Source organism: Diospyros lotus, chromosome 12, assembly GCF_014633365.1.
Source record: "Diospyros lotus cultivar Yz01 chromosome 12, ASM1463336v1, whole genome shotgun sequence".
NCBI lineage: Eukaryota > Viridiplantae > Streptophyta > Magnoliopsida > Ericales > Ebenaceae > Diospyros > Diospyros lotus.
In genome coordinates this window covers 8,022,087-8,046,305 of record NC_068349.1, presented here as the reverse complement: position 1 = coordinate 8,046,305, position 24,219 = coordinate 8,022,087, and the positions used below count along the sequence as shown (strand labels likewise).

General features: G+C 38.8%; 1 protein-coding gene across 3 annotated transcripts in view; it reads left to right on the top strand.

Annotated features, from left to right (window-relative positions):
* LOC127814063 (G-type lectin S-receptor-like serine/threonine-protein kinase CES101) overlaps positions 1 to 22,002 on the top strand; it is a 47,338-nt gene extending 25,336 nt beyond the window's left edge. Inside the window, exons 7-8 of one of the 3 annotated variants that reach the window (XM_052355295.1) lie at positions 21,351 to 21,667; positions 21,803 to 22,002. In XM_052355295.1, the coding sequence (XP_052211255.1) occupies positions 21,351 to 21,665 (315 nt within the window). In that variant the 3' untranslated portion in view covers positions 21,666 to 21,667; positions 21,803 to 22,002. Of the gene's footprint in view, positions 1 to 21,350; positions 21,668 to 21,799 lie in introns of those variants that run through there. The other 2 variants (XM_052355294.1, XM_052355296.1) reach the window with 2 other exon arrangements.
* The last annotated feature ends 2,217 nt before the right edge of the window (positions 22,003 to 24,219 follow it).

The window sequence follows — 24,219 nt, the reverse complement described above, 5'->3', positions numbered from 1 at the left end:
CTTGTCTAGGGATTGATGAGTATGCTCGACCCAAGAGTTCTAATTTTGAGATGAGCGATGACATTCTCAAGTTTCGAATAGGATATACGTGTCAAAGCTTGTTATAATGTCCTGAATAAAAAAAATGAATAATTTTATAATTATTTCATGAATTGTTGCATATTTGGTGGCAATAATGGAATCTAGGAGGCAGTTTAGGTGCATTGAATAACTGAATCGATAGGAGGGAGCACCCCGGGATGCACATGACTTAAAAGAATGAGATATCCATAGCGAGCATAATAAGACAAGTTTTTTAATATCGAGAGGAACCGAATCTAGACCTGTTTTCAATACAGCTTTGGATTGGCTTAGAAAATCAAATTTTCATAAGAGGCTTCCGAAAAGACAACGAAACCTTCGCAAAAGTCAAAAAATTATATAAAGAACAACCCTTCAGTGGTTTCGGAAAGAAACAAAGGGGTTTATGGCAAAAAAATAAAGATTCGGGCCTAAACGTAATTTTTGAAAATACCCGAGAGAGGTCAAAATGACATTTTTTTCTGAAACTTTGGGCGTCAAAGGAGAATTTTAAATCATGAGGGTCTCAACAGAAGTTCTGCAAAACTCAGGGGCCTTATGGAAAGGGCAAAAATGCATTTAAGAGGTTTGGGGGGGTGAAGTGCAATTTCTGGAAAAGCTTGGTAGCCATGGCCGGCCAAGCTTCTGGCCATCCACTCCATCACTAGTTTCAGTCATGAGAAACTCAAGGTAAACGTCCAAGGGACCCCTAAGCTTGGTCTAGGGTGATCAATGGCCGACCAACGTGATCGTTTTGGACAAAATCGACCGAAAGAAACCAAAAAAAAGATTACCCACTATAAATCGATTTTGGGGCCATTTTTCGGTGGGTTTGGACGGATCTAAGTCATGGGAGAGCTTTAGTGACCTTGGTTGAAGCAAGAGTTGTCATTTTGGGGTTCGAATTTGTGTATAAATAGAGATCCAAAATGGCAAAAAGTTTCAGAATTTTAAATTTCAAATCGACCAAGTTTTTAAACAAATTGAGACACCAAATCATAGGGCTTTTGTTTCCCATGAGGTAATGATCATTTCTTGAAATTTTCAAAAAATTTGGAGTTCATTTGAGGGGTGATCAGAGATTCGCCTGAAAAATCGAATCTCACCGGAGCCGGACTGATTTTTGCTCGAATAAAGGTTTTCGGGGTGTTGTTTCAAGCTCAAATTTGGCCAGCGTGATCAAATCAATGTGGGCTATTTTTTGTATAGGCCGTATTATTTTTTCGATGCGTCGACACCGAAGAAGATGATCGGAGGTAATTTTTATTATTTTTAAATGCTAAAAATAAAAAAAATAGAGTAAAAATAGAAATAAGAGGGATAAAATTATGGAAAAATATCCATAAATACAGGAAAAAGGAATAATTTTCTTTATAAATTTTTATTTGCAAAATTTCATGAGAAAATAATTATTTTAAATTTTTGAATGGAATCTTAATTAGAAAAAAATAAGAAGAGGTTTTTAAAAATTACAAAAAAAATTTTGGAGATTAGAAATGTTATTTTAGGAATTTTTGTACAAAAATATTTGAAAACAGATTGACGTAGGCATTTATTTTGAAATGCTAGAGAAGAAAATTGGAGAAAAATGGAGAAAAAGGAAATAAAATTATGGAAAATTAGGTTTTGATGTTTATTTAAATAAATGTCTTGGATAGGGTGTTTTGGGACTTGAAGATGAATAGTTGGTGCTATTTTCGAGATTTGACACAAAAATCGAGGTTACACGCTTTTCGAAATTTCTGAACTTTGTAAAAGTTAAGTGATACTATTCAACTGGATTTAGTTTATGAAAATAGTTTGTAAGTGATTCCACCCAAAAACCTGATTTTATGTAAATATTTTCATCATGTTGTCATGTCTTGATGTGAACATGTCATGTAGATTGCATTTACCTGTATTGATGACAAAATATGCATATGAGCATAATGAGATTCACGATCATACATTGCATGGGTTTGGAATTAAGTACTAGTGTCGCTTTGCCAATGGTGCACCCATACACTTCGGTCTGGGAGGGAAGCTGTAAAAATTGTGGGTAATCTTAAGGTGCGGTTGACCCAAACACAAAAGTTATAATGTTATGTACATTGCATTCATACATATGCATTATATGAAGTACTCTTACTCAGATGATTCATAATCTAATGTGGGCCTTGCCCATGGAACATTCAAACTTTCCATATTAGGTTTGCAGCAAAGGCATAGAAGTGGAATGAGAAATAATCTACCTAAGGCACTACGGGTGCAAATAAAATATTTTCTGCATTTAGTTTCCGTATGAGGATCGTATTATGTATCAGTTATGTTATGTCATGTTGAAAAAATTATGTTTTGTTTCAAGTCATGTTGAAAAACTTATATCATGTTGCAAGTTATGTTGGAAAGACTTATGTTATGATAACGAATAATATTGTATTATTATTTATGTTGAGACGATCATATAATATTACTAGCATTTGAGGTATGTTGAGGTTCGATTCTTGCTTCCACTATTGATGATTACCTAGCCTAGCATATACAGAGTAAATAAGCTAATGATAGGTAGGTAGAAAGGAAATTTTGAAATTATATCATGATAAGTTATAAAAAATATATATATAGTCAAAATTTCCTAAGTTATAACATGTCTGAGAGAGTGGGGTGTTACATTGTGATTAAGAGATGATTATAGACGGTATAGTTTTTCTTGGGATATGTGATCGCCTGTAAAGAGCTACAACGGGTTTATTTGAAATAAGGTAATGAGGTATATTCTTCCCTAACTATTTGATCAGTCAGACACTAATTTCGAGGATGAAATTTTGAGAATTAGAATATATGGAAAATTTTAAGAACAAAATTTTTGTAAGGAGGGGAGAATGTAATATCCCAAATTTTACTGAATCGACTACAGGGAATGTTCCAGAGTGTAAATATCTAAGGAAAATGATATGGTCTCGATAAGCGTTTCGAGTTAGGATTTATAGTATTAAAAAAAATTGGAATCGAGACAGTTTTTGATACAGTTTCAATTCAGGCTGAAAAATCGAATTATCGTAGGGGACTCCTGAGAAGTCAACAGGACTTTGAGATGGCTCCGATTTTTTGTAAGGATCAACCCTGAAATGGTTTCGGGACAAAACAAGGGTCCGGCGAGGGCACAAGGATGAAATCGTCCTTATCGATTAAGTTTTGAATTATTAACTTTAGATTTTCGGTATCATAATACAAATTAATTTGATGTTTGAGGATGTGAATGCAATTAAAGAATTGGCTAAGTGAAATAGAGATGAATTTTGGGATTTAAATATGTAATTTTCATATTATTATGAGTAATATATATAGTGATATATATATACACACATTTACAACTGTGCACGTGTGTGTGTGAGGCAACCGAGAATTGCACTAGATTTGGAGGAAATTTGCAGCGTGATTTGAGGAGAGAAATCTGCAATAATTGATGGCAAAGGCTGGTGTGGGGTAGTGAGTTAACCTATAATTAGAAAGAGAGAATTTGAGAGAGATGAAGAAGAGAACTGAGAGCAGAAAGGAGTTTGAGAGAGAGCTTGGCCAAGAGAAACGAAGGGCAAGGAGATTGAGAGAGAGGGAGTTGGGTGCGGTGGCGGCCAAAGGAGGCGACTATTGTAATGCCCCGTCCTTCCAGATGGCATCACTATGTTGGGGCCCAACATATAAATACATATTCTCTTTCTTAAATGCATTCCTTAAACCTCACATACTATATTTCAAAGAGAAACCCCCTAACATATCATTACAAATGAGGAAGCAATAATCAAAACCTGATATGGTACATTCACTTAAATCATAACATAAGAATCCGTACCATAGTTTAACATCATATCTTCAAAAGCCTTAACACATAAATACATGGAGACTCGTTTCAAGAGATAACAACTAAACTCCTCAGGTGCAATCAAATGATACCTCAAATACATTGCCATTTCCCAACTCGACTGAAACATATCCGGATCTTCATGAATAAACAAAATACTGAAATAACCTGCTGAATCCATCGAACATGTCACCCCGTGCCGTCATATCTCAATCACTTCCTTGCCTAGGCTGCAAGTCTCAACTGGAACGTTGAATGTTCCAGGGGCATAACCTAATTAAAAGATAAAACTTCTAGTGAGGGTTCAAAAACATATACATGAATGCATGATACAATAACATGAATAATCATTTTCCCTAATGTAACTTCCCTGGCCCAATAGGCTATAGCCCGGCACGGAACCGTAGGCAGAATCCCGAACCTTTGCAAGATAATCTTAACGTTGTTCTATCAATTGTCATTGGAGAATTACAGCTACACTATCAGGGCGACATCCCAATCCCATACACAAATATCAATATGCCAATAATATCGTGCCATGCAAATCAGGACTGTCCATGCAATATGACAAAATGATCATAACATACATAAATATCATGCATATATAAGCAAACATATCGTATATAAGCACTTAGGATAAAACCACTCACCTTAACACGAAGTTCGGATACCTCGAAAAACGCATTGCGCCTCCATTTGCGTAAAAATCCTCGATTCTCGCATACCACCTCGATTTTCGTGCATTAACCATGATTTTCGCGCATCGCCTCAATTCTCGTGCCATACCTCAAAACGTGTTCCTCGATAATTTTTCTTGCCAAAATATCTGGAATATTACTAAATCTCCAAATTCTATTTTTTTTTTAGAATTTTCTAGGATTTTTTGGCATTTTTTCACATTATTTTCCATTTTTTCCTTTTCTTTTCCTTTCTTTTCTTTTTCTTTCTTCTTCATTTTCCTCCTCCTTCTTCTTTCCTCTTCATTGCAATGCACCAGCACCTGCGCACCAACTCGACCATGGCCTGCCTGGCCCTCCCGTCGGTTGTCGTGGCCTGCCAACCTCGTCGTGCGTCTCCTCCGGCCACCCCCACGCATATCCGGTCTCCTTGCTCGTTGCTGACGGCTCATGCTTGCTACTGTCGGCCCACCCAGCTGTTGCAATGGAAGCTCTGCGGTTGCCATGGCCACTTCTGCCCATGTCGGTAGCCTCCTCGAACGCCCACCGATCACCGCGGCACCGCTGCCATCACCGCACCACTGCTGGCCGCTCTCTGCTCTCTGCCTGCTTGAGCTTTCTGGAAGCTCACGACCATGGCTGCCGCGAGCTATTGTAGCCAACTTTTGGCCACCAGCTTCAGCTTCTGGCTTCTCCCTCGATCACTTGGTCATTTGCTCGCCGCCAAGCTCTCTGTCGACCATCGCTTGACTAGCTTCGGCCTCCTTCTCCGCCATTGTTCTTTCAACCGAGTTTCCTTCTTCGTTTCCATTTCTGGCTTCATTCCTTCATTTCTCTTATATTTATAGCCAAAGCACCGACTCTCTACTGCCTCAATTGCCTTAGCCATTACCCTTTCCTCCCACTTGCATCAAAACTTAGTCCTAAAGTTAGCAGAAGATGGATCTGGAAGCTTCAAGAAGCTTCACCTTGCACACACGCACGCAAACAACAACAGAAGCTTCCTATGCATGCATATATATGTATATATATAACTATATATCTCACCCATTAATCCCCATAATTCATCAAATTACACTTGGGTAATTTCTTTATTGCAACTATGCCCTTAAACATCGAATTAATTTGCATTTCAATATCAAAAACGCAAAATTAATAACCTAAGATTACTCGATAATGACAATTTTGCCCCAGTATCCTCACCAGGCTATCATTTCATCGCAAAACCACTGAAGGGTTGTTCCTTACGAAAAACCGGAGCCCCCTTAGGCTTCCGTTGACTTCCCGGAAGTCCTCTACGATAATTTAATTTTGCAGCCTAAATAACAATTGTATTTTAATTATATCAAAAATTGTTCCTGATTCGATTTCTTTCGATACCATAAATCCTATCTCGGGATACTCGTCAATACAGTACCATTTTCCTTTGGTATCTCGATTTCAAGGCACTCCCTGCAGTCGATTCAGTCATCCATAACAGTAAGAAATTACCCTATATCCTCAATTTATCTGTAAATTTCACTTTTGCTCCAAGATAATTTACTCTTGAGTCCTTTTGAAATTTTCGAGTATTACATTCACCCCTACTTAAATAAATTTTATCCTCGAAATTTTCATCTGACCATTTAGGTAACTAAGACATAACATAGCTCATTACCTGGACATCTCAAATCAAATATTTATTTGATCCTTGACAAACACCTCAGTTTGCATTCCTTACACGTCCAATGCCTTTAAGGATACTGTGTCATTCACAGAATTTCCTGTTGTGGCTCTTTTACAGACGACCACACATCTCTCAACATTTTTAGGCACGCATATCCTATCCCGAAACTTTTGAGAATGCCCTATCGCATTTCAAAATCATAACCCTTGGACTTACCATAATCATCAATCATAAACAAGTACACTTTTCAACCACACATGCCTTCTGTATCTCATTCACCAGATCCAACTAAACAACCAGGCTAGCGCTAAAAATAGACGATCCATTCAGCATTACACTCATAGTCAGCAGGCTAACAAGCCTCCAACATCTGACACTCATAGTTATCCACTAGGTTCTACGTTTGGCACCTCACTGCCACGCCTCGGTGATATGAAGTAGTGTAGTTGTAGTCCTCTAGCAAGATCCACTGTCGCTACATCTCGTTTAGCTCCTTTTGCGAGAACCCATACCTCAGGCTTCTCGTGGTTCGTGGCACATCAAAATGTCCTACCATTCTGGTAGTGTCTCCATAACCTCGAGAGCACATACCATAGCTACCAACTCCAAGTCATACATCGGGTTGTCCACTCTATGCCTTGGCGTAATCCACATGCAATCATTTGGTCATGTTACACTAACACACAATCCGATTCTTTGAGCTATCACAAGCTCTCACTGCATCCGGCAGATCATTCTCATTCGACTCTTTTCACGAGTTCTATCATGGACACAACTATTTCAAAAAGTCCCTTCACAAATCCCTAATAACAGTTTGCCAACCTCAAAACCTTTCAATCATTTCATAGACAATTAGGGATCCTATCACAGTGCTCCGGTCCCTTGGAACTTGGATCCTAGTCAAAACATAACAATTACACTGTTACCTAAATTTTGGCATCTGACCGTCTCCTTGACAGTTTACTAAGCAATTCAGACCCTGGGTCCCAGACCCATACAGCGAGACAGCCTGTAAGCTTCTTCGACACGTTAGCCACAATCTCATTTCTAGTCTTCTGCCTTGGTCCCTAGGCTCAAATCTGCTATTTATAGGCCACACACCCATGGTGTTATTGTCGTTCTAGAGCCTTCTTGTCTCGTCTCCAAGAGTTGTAATTAACCTGACTCCCGTCACTTTTGATACTTTTCTCAATACCAGCTTAAATCTCCAAATCTCAAGGATCCTCGATCTTTTTCGGAGTTACACTTACTTAGGTTACCAACCTTTGCTTGAGCCAATCTCTTTTCAAAACTTTTGGTTCGTCTCCCGAAATCTATCAGAACATCTTACTTTTCAAAACTTTTGAACTTCATGGTGCTTATCACAATCAATTTTGATTTCACATTCATCGATATGGAGCCTCATGCTTTCATTCTTATGCTCTCATCATTTCTTTCACGATTGGTTTACGACCTAGTAAGCCAATCTCATTCACAACATCTATCGTGATGTTCCCTAAGAAATCCTCAATGTTCTTCATGCATCTCCCTATTCGAGGAGTACACCAATATCATCAGTAGACACAATTACCACGCGACTTCAATACAGATGGTAAATTGGTCAAATCATAAGGCATCATCAATCACCGCTCACATTGCCGATTTCCGGAATGCCTCATTACCTTATCTTAACCTCGATCGCACATCAATCATAAATAGCCCAGCCTCTTGCAGCTGTTCAATAATTCATTAAATTCTAGGTAAAAGATATCAATTCTTAATTATCACCTCTTCCAAAGCCTGATAATTTATGTCCTCAACCACACATAGCTAAGTATCCAATATCCTCAAGCTATCATTGGCAATCCTCATTAAGAAATAATCCCGATAAATCTTCCTAGAATATATCCTACTATTTCTCATTTTTCTTTCGGCTTTTCATTGACCAGAAGTGCCTGTACCACCTCTTTGCAGACTCCTTATTTCCATAACTTGCTGACATCACTCAACGATACATCCCCCAATTTGCCTATCAAGACTACCTAGACTAACTGTCTAGCCATACGAAAGTTCCATTCTCCAAAATTGAAAAATCTTGGATCCTCAATCGATTTGGGTCTACAGCTTCTCTTACTACGACCTATCATCTTGGCACATCTTCCATCACTTGATTCTCTCAATCACGTCAAAAATTCACACCATGATCAAGACGTTAATCCATAACTATACTGCCAGCTAGAGTAGGTAGGTACCTACGTCACCTACGGTACTCCAATCCTCGTTGGATTTCTTCCTGAAAACTCTAAAGTTTCATCACGAATCCCTAGATCCCTAATCAATTCTTTCAAGAAATTCCTCAAGAATCTCAAATCGATTTATCTTCTAAAATCCTAAATCATATTACGATATCTGGTTCCAATCATCTTCCGATGACTCAATTTTCTTTGCAATCATGGCTCTCAATCCACCATTCATCATGGTTTTTAAGTTCTCCTTGTCGGGTCGACCACCAATGACTTTACCTGATTCCGCAGGTCCATTTAACACACTAAACCGTAGTCACGATCTATGTTGACTAGGTCTCCTTATCATTCCTTTTATGGTTGATACGACTTATCAAGCAACTCTTTCCTTTTCGGTACCCAAACTCTAGCTTGAGTCAAGACTACCATCTCACAACTCATCATCAAGGTTTTGGACTAGCCATACTCCACTACCTAAAATCTCATTTACCAAGAATCCACTGACTCTCGCATTTCGTTCTTCAGATCCAGTTGACTATTGGCACCCGTCCATTAAATTAGTTCTTCTTAGACACTACACTTACTGTCAGCCAGCACACAAGCTGTCATCATCACCCATATCAAATAGTAAGCTTATTCCTACACCATACGTTGACCCTCACATGGGTACGTCCCGAGTGAAAACTGCACGATCTCGTTGTAGTCCTCCCAGAACTATCATTCGTTGTCGCTACCTTAAGTCTAACTAATTCTTCAAGAACATTCTTTCTAGGCCCTCGCCACGGCCTGGTGATTCTATCACCTCATAGGTAACGCCTAAACAGCTCACGAGCATACATCTACCATGTCCATTTCATACGTCGGGTAACTTTTCCTTTATGCCACCCATATCTTTCTTCAAGGCAATTGCAAACACGACAATCTCATGATCTTATTGCCACACTAGACACCGAGGTATTCTACTCCTCGAGCCTCGCACTGTTCATCGTGTCACCTACTCTCAAGATGACCGTGAACCTTGATGCAATTCTTTAAATATGACACTCAGTCCATATTCAACCCATTTCATTTTGGGTTGATTCCCTAGGCTTCTGGCCTCTTTCAACCTCAGCTAGTGGCACACCTTGCATCCTAGACCATTGGGACTTAGACCTCCCTACAAGGTACAAACCTAACTGGGTTGTCCCAGATCTTCAGCATCTGATCGTCTCTTAGACAGCCCGCAACGATACTTTGGTCGATAGATCTCTCGTACCTTACCACAAGCCATCTATCAGCCCTCTGTTCATAGGTCCCTAGATCCAGATCTGTCACTACGAACACCGAACCAGTAGTGCGTCATGCTGCTAGGGTTCCTTACCCCGACTCTGCGAGTTACATCGGTTACACCACTGCCACTTCATTAATTGACGCGACTCACACGCCATCACTTGGCCATCTTCAGCCTCTCGCTTGACCCAATCCGTTGAATCCCTTATCTACATATCTTATTTTTGAGACACTAAATGATCCTCGAAAATCCTTATCATTTGATCCTAGCTCGTTAGCTAGGCCATGACACATCAGACTGATCATCCATGATTCGATCATCCTTGATAACCACAGTTATCCTATCTTTCATTGTAAGGATTATGACTAATGACCTCAAATCAACAGTCTCTAAATCTCTCAAATCCATAATCATGGTTACCGAGTCAACCTTACACTCGAATCATATCATCGGATCCTAACTTCAATAGTTAGATCATTCTACTTGTACTAGCTTGCTTCTACTATTCACCGAGACTAGTAATCATATACTGGAATAGTGTTTGTCTGTGAATAGTACACCAAATAAGTTCCCAAGAAAGAGAGGTGGGTCACAAACAGACACACTTAAAGACAAAGTCTTTCCTTAACCAGAACTTTCCTAGACATGCACTTCCACTACACCATACTTAAATCCAATAACCTTTAAGACTTCAACCGACAATCCCCAATCTTTAAGTAGGAATTTCGTCTTACGAACCACTAGTCTCTTTCCCCCTAAGCTTTCACTTGGGATTTCTACTGATTGACTCTAACCGTACTAGACATCTTAAGTCTCCAAATCAGACTTCTCCTAAGTCTCCAAATAACATTCCACTCTAATATCAACTATATCAGAGTCACTTAAGGCTTCTAATCGGACTTCTTCTCCGAAAAAAAAAAAATCTGCTCTGATACTAATTGTAACGCCCCGTCCTTCCAGAGGCGTTACTATGTTGAGGCCCAACATATAAATACATATTCTCTTTCTTAAATATATTCCTCAAACCTCACGTACCTTATTTCAACTTGATTTTATGTAAATGGTTTTATCATGTTATCATGTCTTGATGTGAGCATGTTATGTAGGTTGCATTTATATATATTGATGATGAAATATGCATATGAGCACGATGAAATTTACGGTCATACATTGCATGGGTTTGGAATTAGGGACTAGCATCATTGCTTTGCCAAGGGTGCACCCATACACCTCGGTTTAGCAGGGAGACTGTAAAAATAACGGGTAACAATTGGATGCGATTGACCCAAACATAAGAGTAATGATGATATGTGCATTACATTCATACACGTCCATTAAATGATGTCCCCTTACTTAGATGATTCAGCACATAATGTGGGCCTTGCCCCTGGAACATTCAAACGTTCCAGATGAGGTTTGCAACGAGGGTACACCAACGGATGAGATGTAACGACTCAAGGTGTCATGGATGCAATAAAGTTATTTCTGCATTTTGGTTTCTGTGTGAGGATCCAAATATGTATCAGTCATGTTATGTTTTCTGTCATGATATGAACTTATGTTTCATCGACAAATCAATTTGTATTATGGATTGATGTTTAAGGAATGATCATGTAATGTTGTTATGTCTCGATGTATATTCATGTTTGATTCTTATTTCCACTTTTGATGAATACCTAGCTTAGCATATATAGTGTATAAGTAAGCTAATGATAGGCAAATAGTAGGGAAATTTTGAAGTTATATCATGATGAGTTATTTTAAAAAAAATATATGGCCAAATTTTTTTAAGTTATAACATGCCCGAGAAAGTGGGGTGTTACAAAATAGGTGATGACATAAGCTAATCCTAATGAGATAAGCCATTACATAAAGATAAATCTCACAACATGAATATGTCAGACGTAATAAAAGAATTCAACAAGTTGAAACATGTCGAAATAGTTTCAGAATATTAGTCTAAGTTTGAAGAACTTAAAACACTGATGATCATCATTAACCCTTCTCTCTTTGAGGTGTATTTTATTTTGAGTTTTATAAGCTACCTTAATGAGAAACTTAGGCCTATCATGAAAAAACTACAACTTGTGATAGTTAAGCAAGCAACAGAGAAAGTGAAATTGTAAGAATTGATACTGGAAGCCATTTTTAAGAAGCAAAATATCCCTTACAAAGGACTTGGGTTGGCAGGAGTACAAACTTCATCAGTTTCCAAGAATTTCAACCTGGGACCATTAAAGGGAATTTTTAACAAAAGTTGCCACAAGGTCCATCGACTTCTTACCGACCCAATATGGCTAAGGCTACTGGTGCAGAAAAAAGGATGCAATTGGGGCTTTGTTACAAATATGGAGAAAAATATTCTCCGAGACACTAATGCAAGAGGTAGCTATTACAATTGGAAGGCAAAAATGAGGAAGAAAAGGAAATGGTGGAGTAAAATAAAGTTAATAAAAGTGTCTTAATTAATGATGATGGGGAAATTTCACTACATGCCTTAAAATGGTACTCCACTAATAAGATCATAAAGGTGGAAGGCATGGCCAAAGGAAATAAATTGTCGATATTGATAGACAGTGGTAATACTCACAGCTTCATTGATGAGAATAATGCAAAAGAATTGGGCTGTGAGGAATACTTTTTCTTTGTTGGTCACTGTAACACCCCAAAATAAAAGAAAGTAATTTCAAAATTTTTTAGAATTTTCTAAGTGACTATGAAACAGTTAAGAAAATTAGAAGTCAGGGTAATAAGTTGAATCCACTGAAGGGACTATCCCAGAACTCAGATACTTAGAAGAAGGACATGACATTGACGAGCATCTTGAGACGACATTTATGACACTGAAAGAAATTAAAATGGAGACAGTTTTCGATACAGATAAAATATAGTCTGAAAAATTGAATGATCGTAAGGGACTTCTGAAAAGTCAATGGAACCTTGAGGGGGCTCCGATTTTATGTAAGAATCAACCCTGAGGTGGTTTTGGGATGAAACAAAGGTCTTGTGAGGACATTGGGGCAAAAATGTACTTATTGAGTAAGTCTTGAGTTATTAATTTTGAATTTTTAGTATCTCAATGAGAATTAATTCAATATTGGTAAGTGTAATTGCAATTAGAGAAAATACTCGAGCGAGATGATGAAGAAATTTGAGAATTAAATGTAATTTTTTAAGATATTATATTACATAACATATTATATAATAGAAATATATATATGTGTGTGTGCGTGTGTCCAGTGTGCGTAGTGGCCAAGCTTCATGGCCAAGATTGCTATATAGATATAATACATATATGTAGGTGCGTGATGGCCAAGGCAGTGAGGCGGTGGAAATTCAGCTATAAATTGGAGATGAAATCAACAGATGAAAGGGGGGAGAGAGAGAGCAATGGCCAACAGCGGCCATGGTAGCGCAGTAGTGGGCGGAAGGCCAGCGGTGGCATGCGACGGTGGTTCGGCAGGTGCACGATGGCATATGGAGGTGGTCGGGGGCAAACAATAGCACATGCGGAGGTGGTAGACTGTGCGTGTGCTGGAGGAAGAAAAAGGAATGAGAAGAGAAGAAAAGGAAAAGAAAAATGAAAGAAAGAAAAAAAAAAGAAAAAAAAATGAAGGAAAAAAATGGAGAAAAAATAGGAAAAGTTTCTAAAAAAATTTAGAAAATTTGGGGAATTAATTTGGGGACAGAAAAGCATGTCGAGGCTAGGAAATTATCTAGGCACTCGTTTTGAGGTCAGGACACGCATGTCGAGGAAGCCTGAGAGGCTAAGTCCAGGGTATGTTGAGGTTCCAAACTAAGCCCGACACGAGAATCAAGATATTCTGATATATGTTTGAAGTAAGTGGTTCGACCCAAAAACTCGATTTTATGTAAATAGTTTTATCATATTGTCATGCCTTGTCATCCTATGCATCATGTAGATTGCGTACACATGTTATGTTGATGAGAAATACATATATTCATTGGTGAAGTTTATTTGTCATGCATTGTATATTTATTTAGTGACACGGGAAATTGACGGTATATTAGGGATGTTATATTACATTCCAACCTTGAAATGGAGGTTACCTCGGAAGGGAGGTGGTGAAATGATGGTTGGAATGCTATTCCAACACAGATATGATGAATGTTCTAGCCTTGGAAGGGATGTTGAAAAATGGTAATAAATGTCCCGGCCTTGGAAGGGAAGTTGGGAAATGGTGATAGCAAAGGGTTTCTTGTGGTCACTAAAGGAAGGTGAAGAGATGATATTATTATTGCATTTTGCATTCATGCTCAAATCATGTTTATTATGAATCCATTACTTAGATAATTCAGCATCTAACTTGGGTTATGCTCTTGAAACATTCAAACGTTTTAGTTGGGGTTTGCAGCAAGGGCAAGGAAGTGCTTGAGATGTAACGGCACGAGATATTGTGTCCAATGGGTTTGGCAAGTTGTCCCTGTATTTTGCTTATTCATGAAGATTCGATTATGTTTTAGTCAGGTTGGGAAACTTATGTTCCGTTTGATGAATAGTCTTGTAAAATAAAAGAATGTTACGTAATACGAATTATGTTTGAGAAACAATCATGTAATACCGTTATGATTCTAAGTTATTTTGAGGTTTGATTCTTAGCTTCTGCATTTGATGGTTATGATGATTCTCATTTGAGATAGATAAATAAAAATTTTGGGATAGATATGATGGATGATATGGTTTAGCAAAGGAAAAGAAAATTATATTCCCAGAATTGTCCAAGTTATAACACACTTAGAAAAATGGGGTATTACAATCACAATGGCAAATGGGAGTAAGATGTATAGCAAATCTAAGTGTGCTGACTTTTGTTAAGAAATGCAAGGTCAGGAATTTACCACTACCTTGAGATTATTAAAATTGGGGGAGGGGGGGAGAGGGTGTAGGGGGTGGGGCCGTGATGTTGTCTTGAGAGTAGAATAGATGAGAACTGTCAGTCCAATTGTAGTTGACTTAAATAAATTAGAGGTAACCTTTGAGAAGGAGGGCAAGAAGATAACCCTCAATGGCAGCCTAGTGATGGAAGCCACTAATTGATTTTTTGGAAGAAATTACAGAAGTTTTTCAAGATCAAGATGACTCAATTGGCCCAAATCTTCTCAATACAAGTTGTGGAAGTAGAAGTCCCAGCTGAGGATGAGAACACAAAGCTGTGGAGTCTAAAAGTTGACCATCACAATGATATTCAATCCCAAAAAGAGGTATAGAACTATACAGACTCATTAAATTTACTTTTGGTTGAATTTGAGGACTTATTTGTAGAGCCTAAAACCTTTCCTTCCCAAAGACCATTTGATCATTCTATAAACCTCAAACCCAATGTTGAACCAATTCACCTTCACGCTTATAGATATCCCTCACTCCAGAAAACTAAAATTGAAAAATTAGTTAAATAAATGCTTGCTAACTCAATAATTCAACCTAGCCACAACCCATTTGCATCTCCTATTTTACTTGTCAAGAAAAAAAAAAATGGCATTTGGAGGTTTTGTGTTGATTACTGAAAACGCCATCAAAGACAAATTTCCCATACCCATTATAGAATATCGCTTAGATGAATTAGGTGAGGAAACAATCTTTACCAAGCTGGATTTAAGGGCTAGTTATCACCAAATAAGGATGAAACCAGAAGATATCCCTAAAACAACATTTTGAACTCATCAAGGCTTATATGAATTCAAGGTCATGCCATTTAGCCTAACTAATGGACATGCCATCTTCTTAGCCCTCATTAACCACATATTTAACCCTTATTTGAGAAGCTTCATACTTGTATTATTTGATGATATTTTAGTATATAGTAAATCCTTTGACCAACACCTTGATCACCTTAGGACTACATTTGAAGTCCTTCAATTCAATTAATTGTTTTTTTAAAAAGTAAGTGTTCCTTTGCAAAGGATCATGTGGATGTCATGTACTAATGTGTAAGGGGGGGAGATAACTGTAATTAAATATTATAGAGGGTTGAAGTGGTATATGTTATAAATATGATGAATAGGGTTGTACCAAGTTTGTTGCTGCATCAGCAGCTAGTACATTCGCTAACGTTTGTAAGTGGTTATCCACACATGGGGGAGGTTAGGATCAGCTATAAATATCGTTGACCTCATTCCATGAATTATTATGCAAATTCTAAGAAAATTCTAAATTCCTCTCTCCATGTTCTTTCTTCCTCCCTAATTCTACATTCTCTCTTGCAAGTTCTCTCTTGAATTCTCTCTCCCTTTCCTTCTCAGTTCTTCTATTGATCAAGAATTACTATTAGACCCATTGGGAGCTAACATTTTGGTATCAGAGCAATGCTCTTAGGCATCAATCATATACTAATCTTTCATCGCCATGGCCGATGGAACGCAAATGAAGCAGATGGAGTCCCAATTGCAGTAGGTTACAACAGCGATGGCGGAGATGCAACGCTCTTGGGAGATGAATGGGAAGGATTTCTCAGCTGATTTGAGATTACTTAAGTTGGGGGGTTGAATGTGGTGCTGGGAGTTGATTGGATGAAAGGGGTTAGTCCAATCAGCTTTGATTTTAACAAAATGAAGGTGACTTTTGAGAATGATGGAAGAAGGAAAACTCTATCGGGAGATCATGAGGTGGGAGTATGCAAGATGATCTAGGGTAAGAAGCTGCAAAGGATGTTCAAAAATAAATTCATCGAGGTGGCACAATTGTTCTCCATACAATCTGTGGAACTTGTACAGGATAATGCAGAATAAGAAGGGGAATTAGCATTCACTATGAGCAACCACTCTCATGGCCAAAGAAAGGTATAAGAGATTGACTCTCTTAATATGCTTTTAATTGAGTATAGGGACCTCTTAATGGATCTCAATTCCCTACCACCCAAAAGACCTTTTGACCACCCTATTAAACTAAAACCCAATGCCGAGCTTAATAACCTAAGGTCCTATCGATATCCACCAAGACAGAAAGCTAGAATTGAAAGACTTATCAAAGATATGTTGCGCAATCCATTATCCAACCAAGCAACATCCCTTTTGCCTTCCCTATTACTTGTCAAAAAGAAAGATGAGACATGGAGGTTTTGTGTTGACTATCATCAACTAAACTCCATAACCATCAAGGATAAGTTCCCAATACCTATTGTGAAAGACCTACTTGATGAGCTTAAGAGTGCTACTATCTTTACCAAATTAGACCTTAGATTAGGCTGTCACTAGATTCAAATGAAGCTTGAAGACATCCACAAAATAGCATTCAAAACCCACTAAGGGCACTATAAGTTCCTAGTCATGCCCTTTGGTCTTACCAATGCCCTAGCTACCTTCCAGATGTTGATGAATCGGATTTTTGAACCCTATTTGCCCCAATTTATCTTAGTGTTTTTTGATGATATACTAGCCTACAGCCCTTCTTTTGCTAAATATCTTAACCACCAAAAAACCACTTTTGAGGTCCGTAGGTTCAATCAATTGTATATTAGAGAATCAAAGTGTGCCTTTGCACAAGAATAAGTGGAGTACCTGGGTCCTATTATATCTAAAGCAGGGGTGAGTACTGATCCCAGCAAAGTGACAACTATGTTGAAGTGGCCAAGGCCTCAAAATGTCAAGGGGCTTAGGGGATTCTTTGGATTAACTGGCTATTACCGCTGGTTTGTGAGAAATTATGGCATTATTAGCCGGCCCCTAATAGAATTATTGAAGAATGATGGGTTCCTTTGGGTTTAGGAGGTAAAGGAAGCTTTCAGCAAGCTCAATGAGGCTATTAACAAGGTACCCACCCTAAGGCTACCCAATTTAAATAAGCCTTTCATACTTGAGACATATGGGAGTGCTAGTGGGATTGGGCTGTGTTGGTTCAGGAGGACAAACCTCTGGCTTTTCTCAACCAAGCACTAGCCCCTAAACACGTGAGATTAAGCATATATGAAAATGAGTTATTGGATGTGTTGTTAGTGGTGGACAAATGGCGCCATTATTTAAAAGGAGGCAAGTTTGTAATTAAAACAGACCATAAAAGTCTGAAATTTTTGCTGCAGGAAAGGTTACTCACTCAATTACAGCAAAAGGGAATGACAAAGTTAATAGGGTTAGATTGCACCATACAGTATAGGAAAGGTAAGGAAAACATAGCAACAGATGCCTTGTCCAGGTGTTTTGAAGAAGGTAGTTCGGTTGCAATAACCATGGTAGTTCCAAATTGGTGCCAAAATATTGTTTCAAGTTATGAAGTAGATGGGAAAACTAAGGAACTTCTGCAACAATTGGTGGTAAATCCTACCTCAAGGCCAGGGTATACACTGACCAATGAGTTGATCAGATACCAAGTAAAGTTGGTCATAGGGGATGATGAAGAGCTCAGGAGAAAGGTAATAGAAGCTTTACATAACTCAGCCCTTGGGGGAGATTTCGGTATTGTGAACACTTGTCATAAGGTTAGACAGCTTTTCCAATAGTTGGGGCTAAAGAAGAATGTCATGGAATTAGTGTTGGGGTGTGATACTGGTAGGAGGTGCAAGATAGAAAATATGGCATACCCAAGGCTACTACAGCCCTTGGAAATTCTAGAAGGACCTTGGGAGAACATATCAATGGATTTCATTGAAAGGCTTCCAAAATTAGAAGGGGATGATTGCATCATGGTGACAGTGGATAGGTTCACTAAATATGACCATTTCATTAGATTAACTCATCCCTACACAGCCCAAGAAATAGCTAAGGTATTTATGGATCAAATAGTGAAATTACATGGAATACTTAAAACTATAGTGTTAGTTAGAGATAGAATTTTTACTAGCCTATTGTGGAAGGAGTTGATGAGGTTCTTGGGAGTGAAGCTTAACATGTCCATTGCTTACCAGCTTGAATCTGATGGCCAAATAGAAAAACTTAACCAATGTTTAGAAATGTATTTGAGGTGCTCTTGCTTCCTACAACCCAAGTCTTGACACAAGTGGCTGGCCACGGCTCAATGGTGGTACAATTCCAACCACCACAGCTCTATAAAAAGATCTCCTTTTGAGGCTCTCTATGGCTACAAACCTCCTTTGCTGCCAGTCTTGGGAGACTCTACCACTGTGACAGCCCTAGATGCTTACCTCCAGAAAAGACAATAGGCCTTTCAAATACTCAAAACAGAGTTAGCTAACTCCAAGAATAGAATGAAGCAGTTTGCAGATAGGAAGAAAAGTGAAAGGGAGTTTTAGGTAGGGGAGAAGGTATATTTGAAATTATAACCGGGACACTTAAAGGCCCTACTCCAAAAGCCTAACTCCAAGTTACATTAGAAGTTCTATGGGCCATTTCCCATAACTGCCAAAGTGGAAAATGTGGTTTATAGACTGCAACTACCTGGAGGCTCAAACATCCATCCAGTGTTTCATGTTTCACTTGTCAAGAAATTAATAGGGGCACAACCGGTGAGCTTAACACTACCTGTATTTTCCAATGCTGGAGACATAATAAGAGAACCTGCAGCTATCATGGATAGAAGGGTTATTTACAAACTATGGGCTCCAATCAACCAAGTACTCGTTTAATGGTCTGACCTTCACTTAGATAACAATACCTGGGAGTACGTTATAGATCTCTTGAAGCAGTTTCCTAGAGTGGCAAGCTTTCTCACCATTTCTTGAGGACAAGAAAAGTTTGATGGGGGAATAATTGTCATGTACTAACATGTAAGGGGGGAGATAACTGTAATTAAATATAGTAGAGGGTAGAAGTGGTATATACTGTAAGTAGGTTGAATAGGGTTGTACCAAGTTTGTTGCTGCATTAGCAACTGGTACATTCCCTAACATTTGTAAGCGGTTGTTTGCACATGAGGGAGGTTAGGATAAGCTATATATATATATATATATAGCATTGACCTCCTTCCACGAAGTATTATGCAAATTCTAAGATAATCCTGAATTCCTCTCTCCTTGTTCTTTCTTCCTCCCTAATTTTGCTTTCTCTCTTCCAAGCTCTCTCTCTTTCCTTCTCAGTCCTTCTATTGATCAAGAATTACTGTCAAACCCATTGGGAGTTGACAATGGAATACTTGGGACATATTATTTCGAGGAAGGGTGCCGGTACTGATCCAAAGAAGGTTGAAGCTATGGTAAGTAAACCTCTAACCGAGTTACTAAAAATAAAAGGATTCCAATGGAACCCTCAAGTAAAAGCAGCATTCCTTGAGTTGAAAAGATTATGACACATGCACCTATTTTAGCCTTTCCAGACTTCACAAAAACTTTCATTTTGGAAACAACTAGTGACAAGGGGGTAGGGGCAATCTTGATGCAGAATGGTAGGCCTTTGGCTTTCATTAGTCAAGCTTTTGGTCCAAAACATCGAGGCCTCAATGTTTATGACAAAGAATTAATAGCAGTGTTGGTGGCAGTGAAAAAATGGAAACATTACTTAGAAGGCAGCCTGTTCATAATAAGAATAAACCATGAAAGTTTGAAGTTTCTGTTATAGCAAAAGCTACATACACAGTTGCAGTGAAATGGGATGTCTAAATTGCTAGGGCTTTATTATATTATTCAATACCATCAAGGGAAAGAAAATAGGGCAGCTGATGCATTATCTAGGAGAATTGAGGAAGGGAATTATGTTGCCATCACTTCCATGGTACTAGTCCGATTGCAAAAGGTGATTGCTAGTTATGAAGCCTCAACTTGGACACAAGAGATTTTAACCCAACTATCTGTTAGCCCGAACAACAAGCCTGGTTATACCTTGAACAATGACTTATTGTGATTTCAAGGAAGAATGGTGGTTGGAGATGATGACTCAAAATTCAGATATTGCAATCTTTACACGATTCTCCTATAGGTGGCCATTCTAGAATTCGATTTTCCTATCATAAGGCCAAGCAATTATTCTATTGGCCTAAGCTCAAAATTTGGATATTGCAATCTTCAAGTTCTCGTTCAATGGTCCCATTTACACCCATATAACAACACTTGGGAATATTTGTCAGATCTCCTATCTCAATTTCCTCAGGTGGCTCAACTCTCTTGATTTTCTTGAGGATAAGAAAAATTTGAAAGAGAGGGAAATGTCGGGAACCAGAGAGATAATTGGGAGTAATTGGGTCGGGGTAACAGAGATTGAGAGCAATTGTTGCATTTAATTTACAATTATGAGTTTAATTTACAGTTGTGGATTAGTAGGGAGGTGGTGGATTAGTAGAAATTGCTATAAATAGTAGAAATTGCTATAAATAGAAACTGGATAGCTTTTATGTACAGTGCTATGCGAGATTACGGGACCAATTTGAACTCATATCCTTATAAACATAAAATATGTTAAATTTGGAACTAGTGACTCTCGGATAAAATTACAAATAATTTTCTTGAAATGAAGGAAATGCAAACATACGTTTATGAGTTATTTTATATTCTTATTGTTATATATAAAAGAACACTTTAGATATTTTATTTTATAACCAAAGGCAAGTTCAACTGGCCTAAACCCTAATCCTAATCTATTCTGGTCAAAAGAGTCCTCCCATAACCCACTTTAACCCGGTTATATCTATTCCAGCCCATTCTCATTTGGGTCTGGGCAGGTTCGGTCTGCAGTATTTGTTAGTCAATTGCCATTGCTATTGAAAATGGTACTGTCTTAGGCATGGGAGCTGTGGAAAGGAGGGACTGCATTGGAGTTGAAGGATCCAGCACTGGGAGATTCGTGCGTCACAAGCCAGTTGCTAAGAACCATTCATGTGGGTCTTTTGTGTGTGCAAGAAAATGCAAGTGATCGGCCTACAACACCGGAGGTTATCTCTATGCTCGGTAATGAAACTATGGCTCTGCCAGCTCCCAAACAGCCAGTATTTTTCACCGGAAGAAATGTGCTTCGAACGGCGGAGAATGCATCTGAAAGTAGGCCAAAAGATCGTTCAGTAAATGATATGACCATTTCTGTGATGGATCCGCGATAATGGTATGAATTCCTTCAGCACAATGATTTGAATCCCTATTATACTGTACTTTCTGTCCAATGGAACCCAGAAATTTCATGAAGGCAATAGTATTTATGTTTTGTTGTTTGAAACATTTTTGCTTCTTTTGCTAGGAGACTTATAAACTGCCATAAATTGGCGAGGGATTGGCACAGTTGCAGAATGGTTATGGCATCTTTCCAAATTGCCCAATTCTGCCAAACTTATAATACGGGTCTGTTCATACTTCATACTATAAAACCTTGATTCACCTGTTATTGTATAAATCCTAATTGAAATCTGAGATTGATCATAATTCATTTTGTTTCTTGTAATATCTGTTTTTTGCCCAATAACATAGAAATCTTTGCGATAGATGGTTCATGGAATTAGATTAGATGCTTCAGCGAGTGGCCATCATTAACTCGATCACGATAATGATGGAATAGGCCCCACTTCACAAGCCAATTACTACCCTACAAGAATATGTTCACGAGCCCAACTTCACATGTGCACATCAACATTCAACAATATATATATATATATATATACACACACACGTAGACGTGTGTCTGAAGGCAAGGGGGGAGTGGTCTTACATTGTGCCATATACATGAGATGCGTCGCCCAAATGATGGCTCAGTTTTACAAACGGTTCAAGCACCGGAAGGACAACAATAATTTATTCCAAAGTTGATGACACAAAAATGTAAATTTTAGCTCACAATTCGATAGATTCATCATAAAAGTGGTGTTTGGCTCACAACTCGACTGCTCAATCATATATAGCTATAAAAGTTACTTCATTTAATTCCAGAAAAAAATGTGCAAATTTCTCCCGGTAAGATTGTAGCATGCGTTTGTGTCTGTGTAACATCCTAACTTTAAAATAACTAATTTATGGGTTATATATAATTTTTATTTTATAATAAATTATATAAATATAAAAAATATATATATGTATGGCGATGCATCTGCTTGGAGGCCAAGCATCAAAAACCAGATATTTCCTCTCACATTGAGAGCTTTGGCTGAGAAGCAGAGAGAGGTTGGGAGAGTGAGAGATCGCGAGAGAGAGAGATAAGAGCTCGAGAGAGAAGAGAAAATGATCGAGGGAGATGGTCGGTTGTAGCACGAGGAGGCGGAGGTGGCAGCGATTGCGTGTTGGTGCGGTTGCGGGCGGCCATGGAAGCTGAAGCAATAGCAGCAGGGAGGGCGATCGGTGGTGGCTTCCAGCGGCCGGAGGCGTGCGATGGTGCATGAAGACGGCGACAGTGGCTGGTGGCTGCAGCGGTGATTGGCGGCCATGGCAGCAGCGATTGCGCACGGGGGAGGCTGGTTGGGTTGCTGCTCGCGGCAGTTGGTGGCTGAAGGTGGCGGTGCAAGCCGCGGTGGCAGGGGCGGTCATGTGGCAGCGAGTAGCGATCGGCTGGAGGCAGGTAGCGCTGTGGCAGGGTGCGGTCGAACTAGTGTGCGCGTAGGAGGAAGAAGAAGAAGGAGGATGGAGGAAGAAGAAGAGGGAAGAAAGAAAAGAAAAGGAAGAAAAGAAAAAGGAAAAAAAAGAAAAAAAAAGGGAAAATAATTAGAAATTTTTGAAAAATTGGGAAAAATTCTAGAAGTTAATTTGGGGCTCGAGGAACGTGCCAGAGGCTCGAAAATAGGAATTCGAACAGGAGATGGTAGTTTAAAAGGCAACGCCAGGTGAATGTTTTCCTGATTTCTTCATCAGATTGATTGAGGTAAGGGTTTAATATGTTTTGTGTGTAAATTGTTTTTGTCATGACTTCCATAAGACATTGAGGAAGTACCTAGGCATGAGGCTATAGATAATGGACCGTGTGAGTCTCGAGATGGGGTCCTAAACGAAATCAGTAGAGCCACCAAAAGCCGGACCAGGGTGCGGTGGACAGGTTTGCATTCATGTTACACTTCATTTTTATCTATGATGTCATGTTCATTAATTTACTGCATTACATATTGTCTTTATTGAGTCCCCAGACTCACTCTCTTTACCCACCATTAACCCAACAGATGGCTCGGGATCCAAGAAAGAAAGACAATGTTGGTGAAAGAGATATCGGTTAACCGTGATTGCAAACGGTGAGGGCACGGGTTGAATTCCTGTGTCACTTATGTAATATATAAATGCTTTGCGTTTAACTACGGGTGACGGCTTTGATTTAAATGAAATTTGGCTAAGATCAAGTTAAGATTCCCACTATGAGTAATTCAGAGTGTGTGTGAACTGGTCGGTTACGGTCGGAATTAGGTATGCTTAACGGTTGGAGTACTTATTTGGGCATGATGGCATTTATTTATTTAAAATTATATTTATATTTTAAGGGCCCGATCAAGTACGGGACTCGGGTGAGTTTTCGCTACCTATGCATTTTACTCTCGAGTTCTCGACCGATCAAAGGCGACGAAGCCTGGACCCTACCTAGGGCGCCCATATTATTTTAATACTTTATATTGGTAGGGGCATAAATGTCCTTTGGAGCGGGCCGAGATTGTAATGTGTGTTATGGTGGCACCCGATAGTAAGGCCGGGACG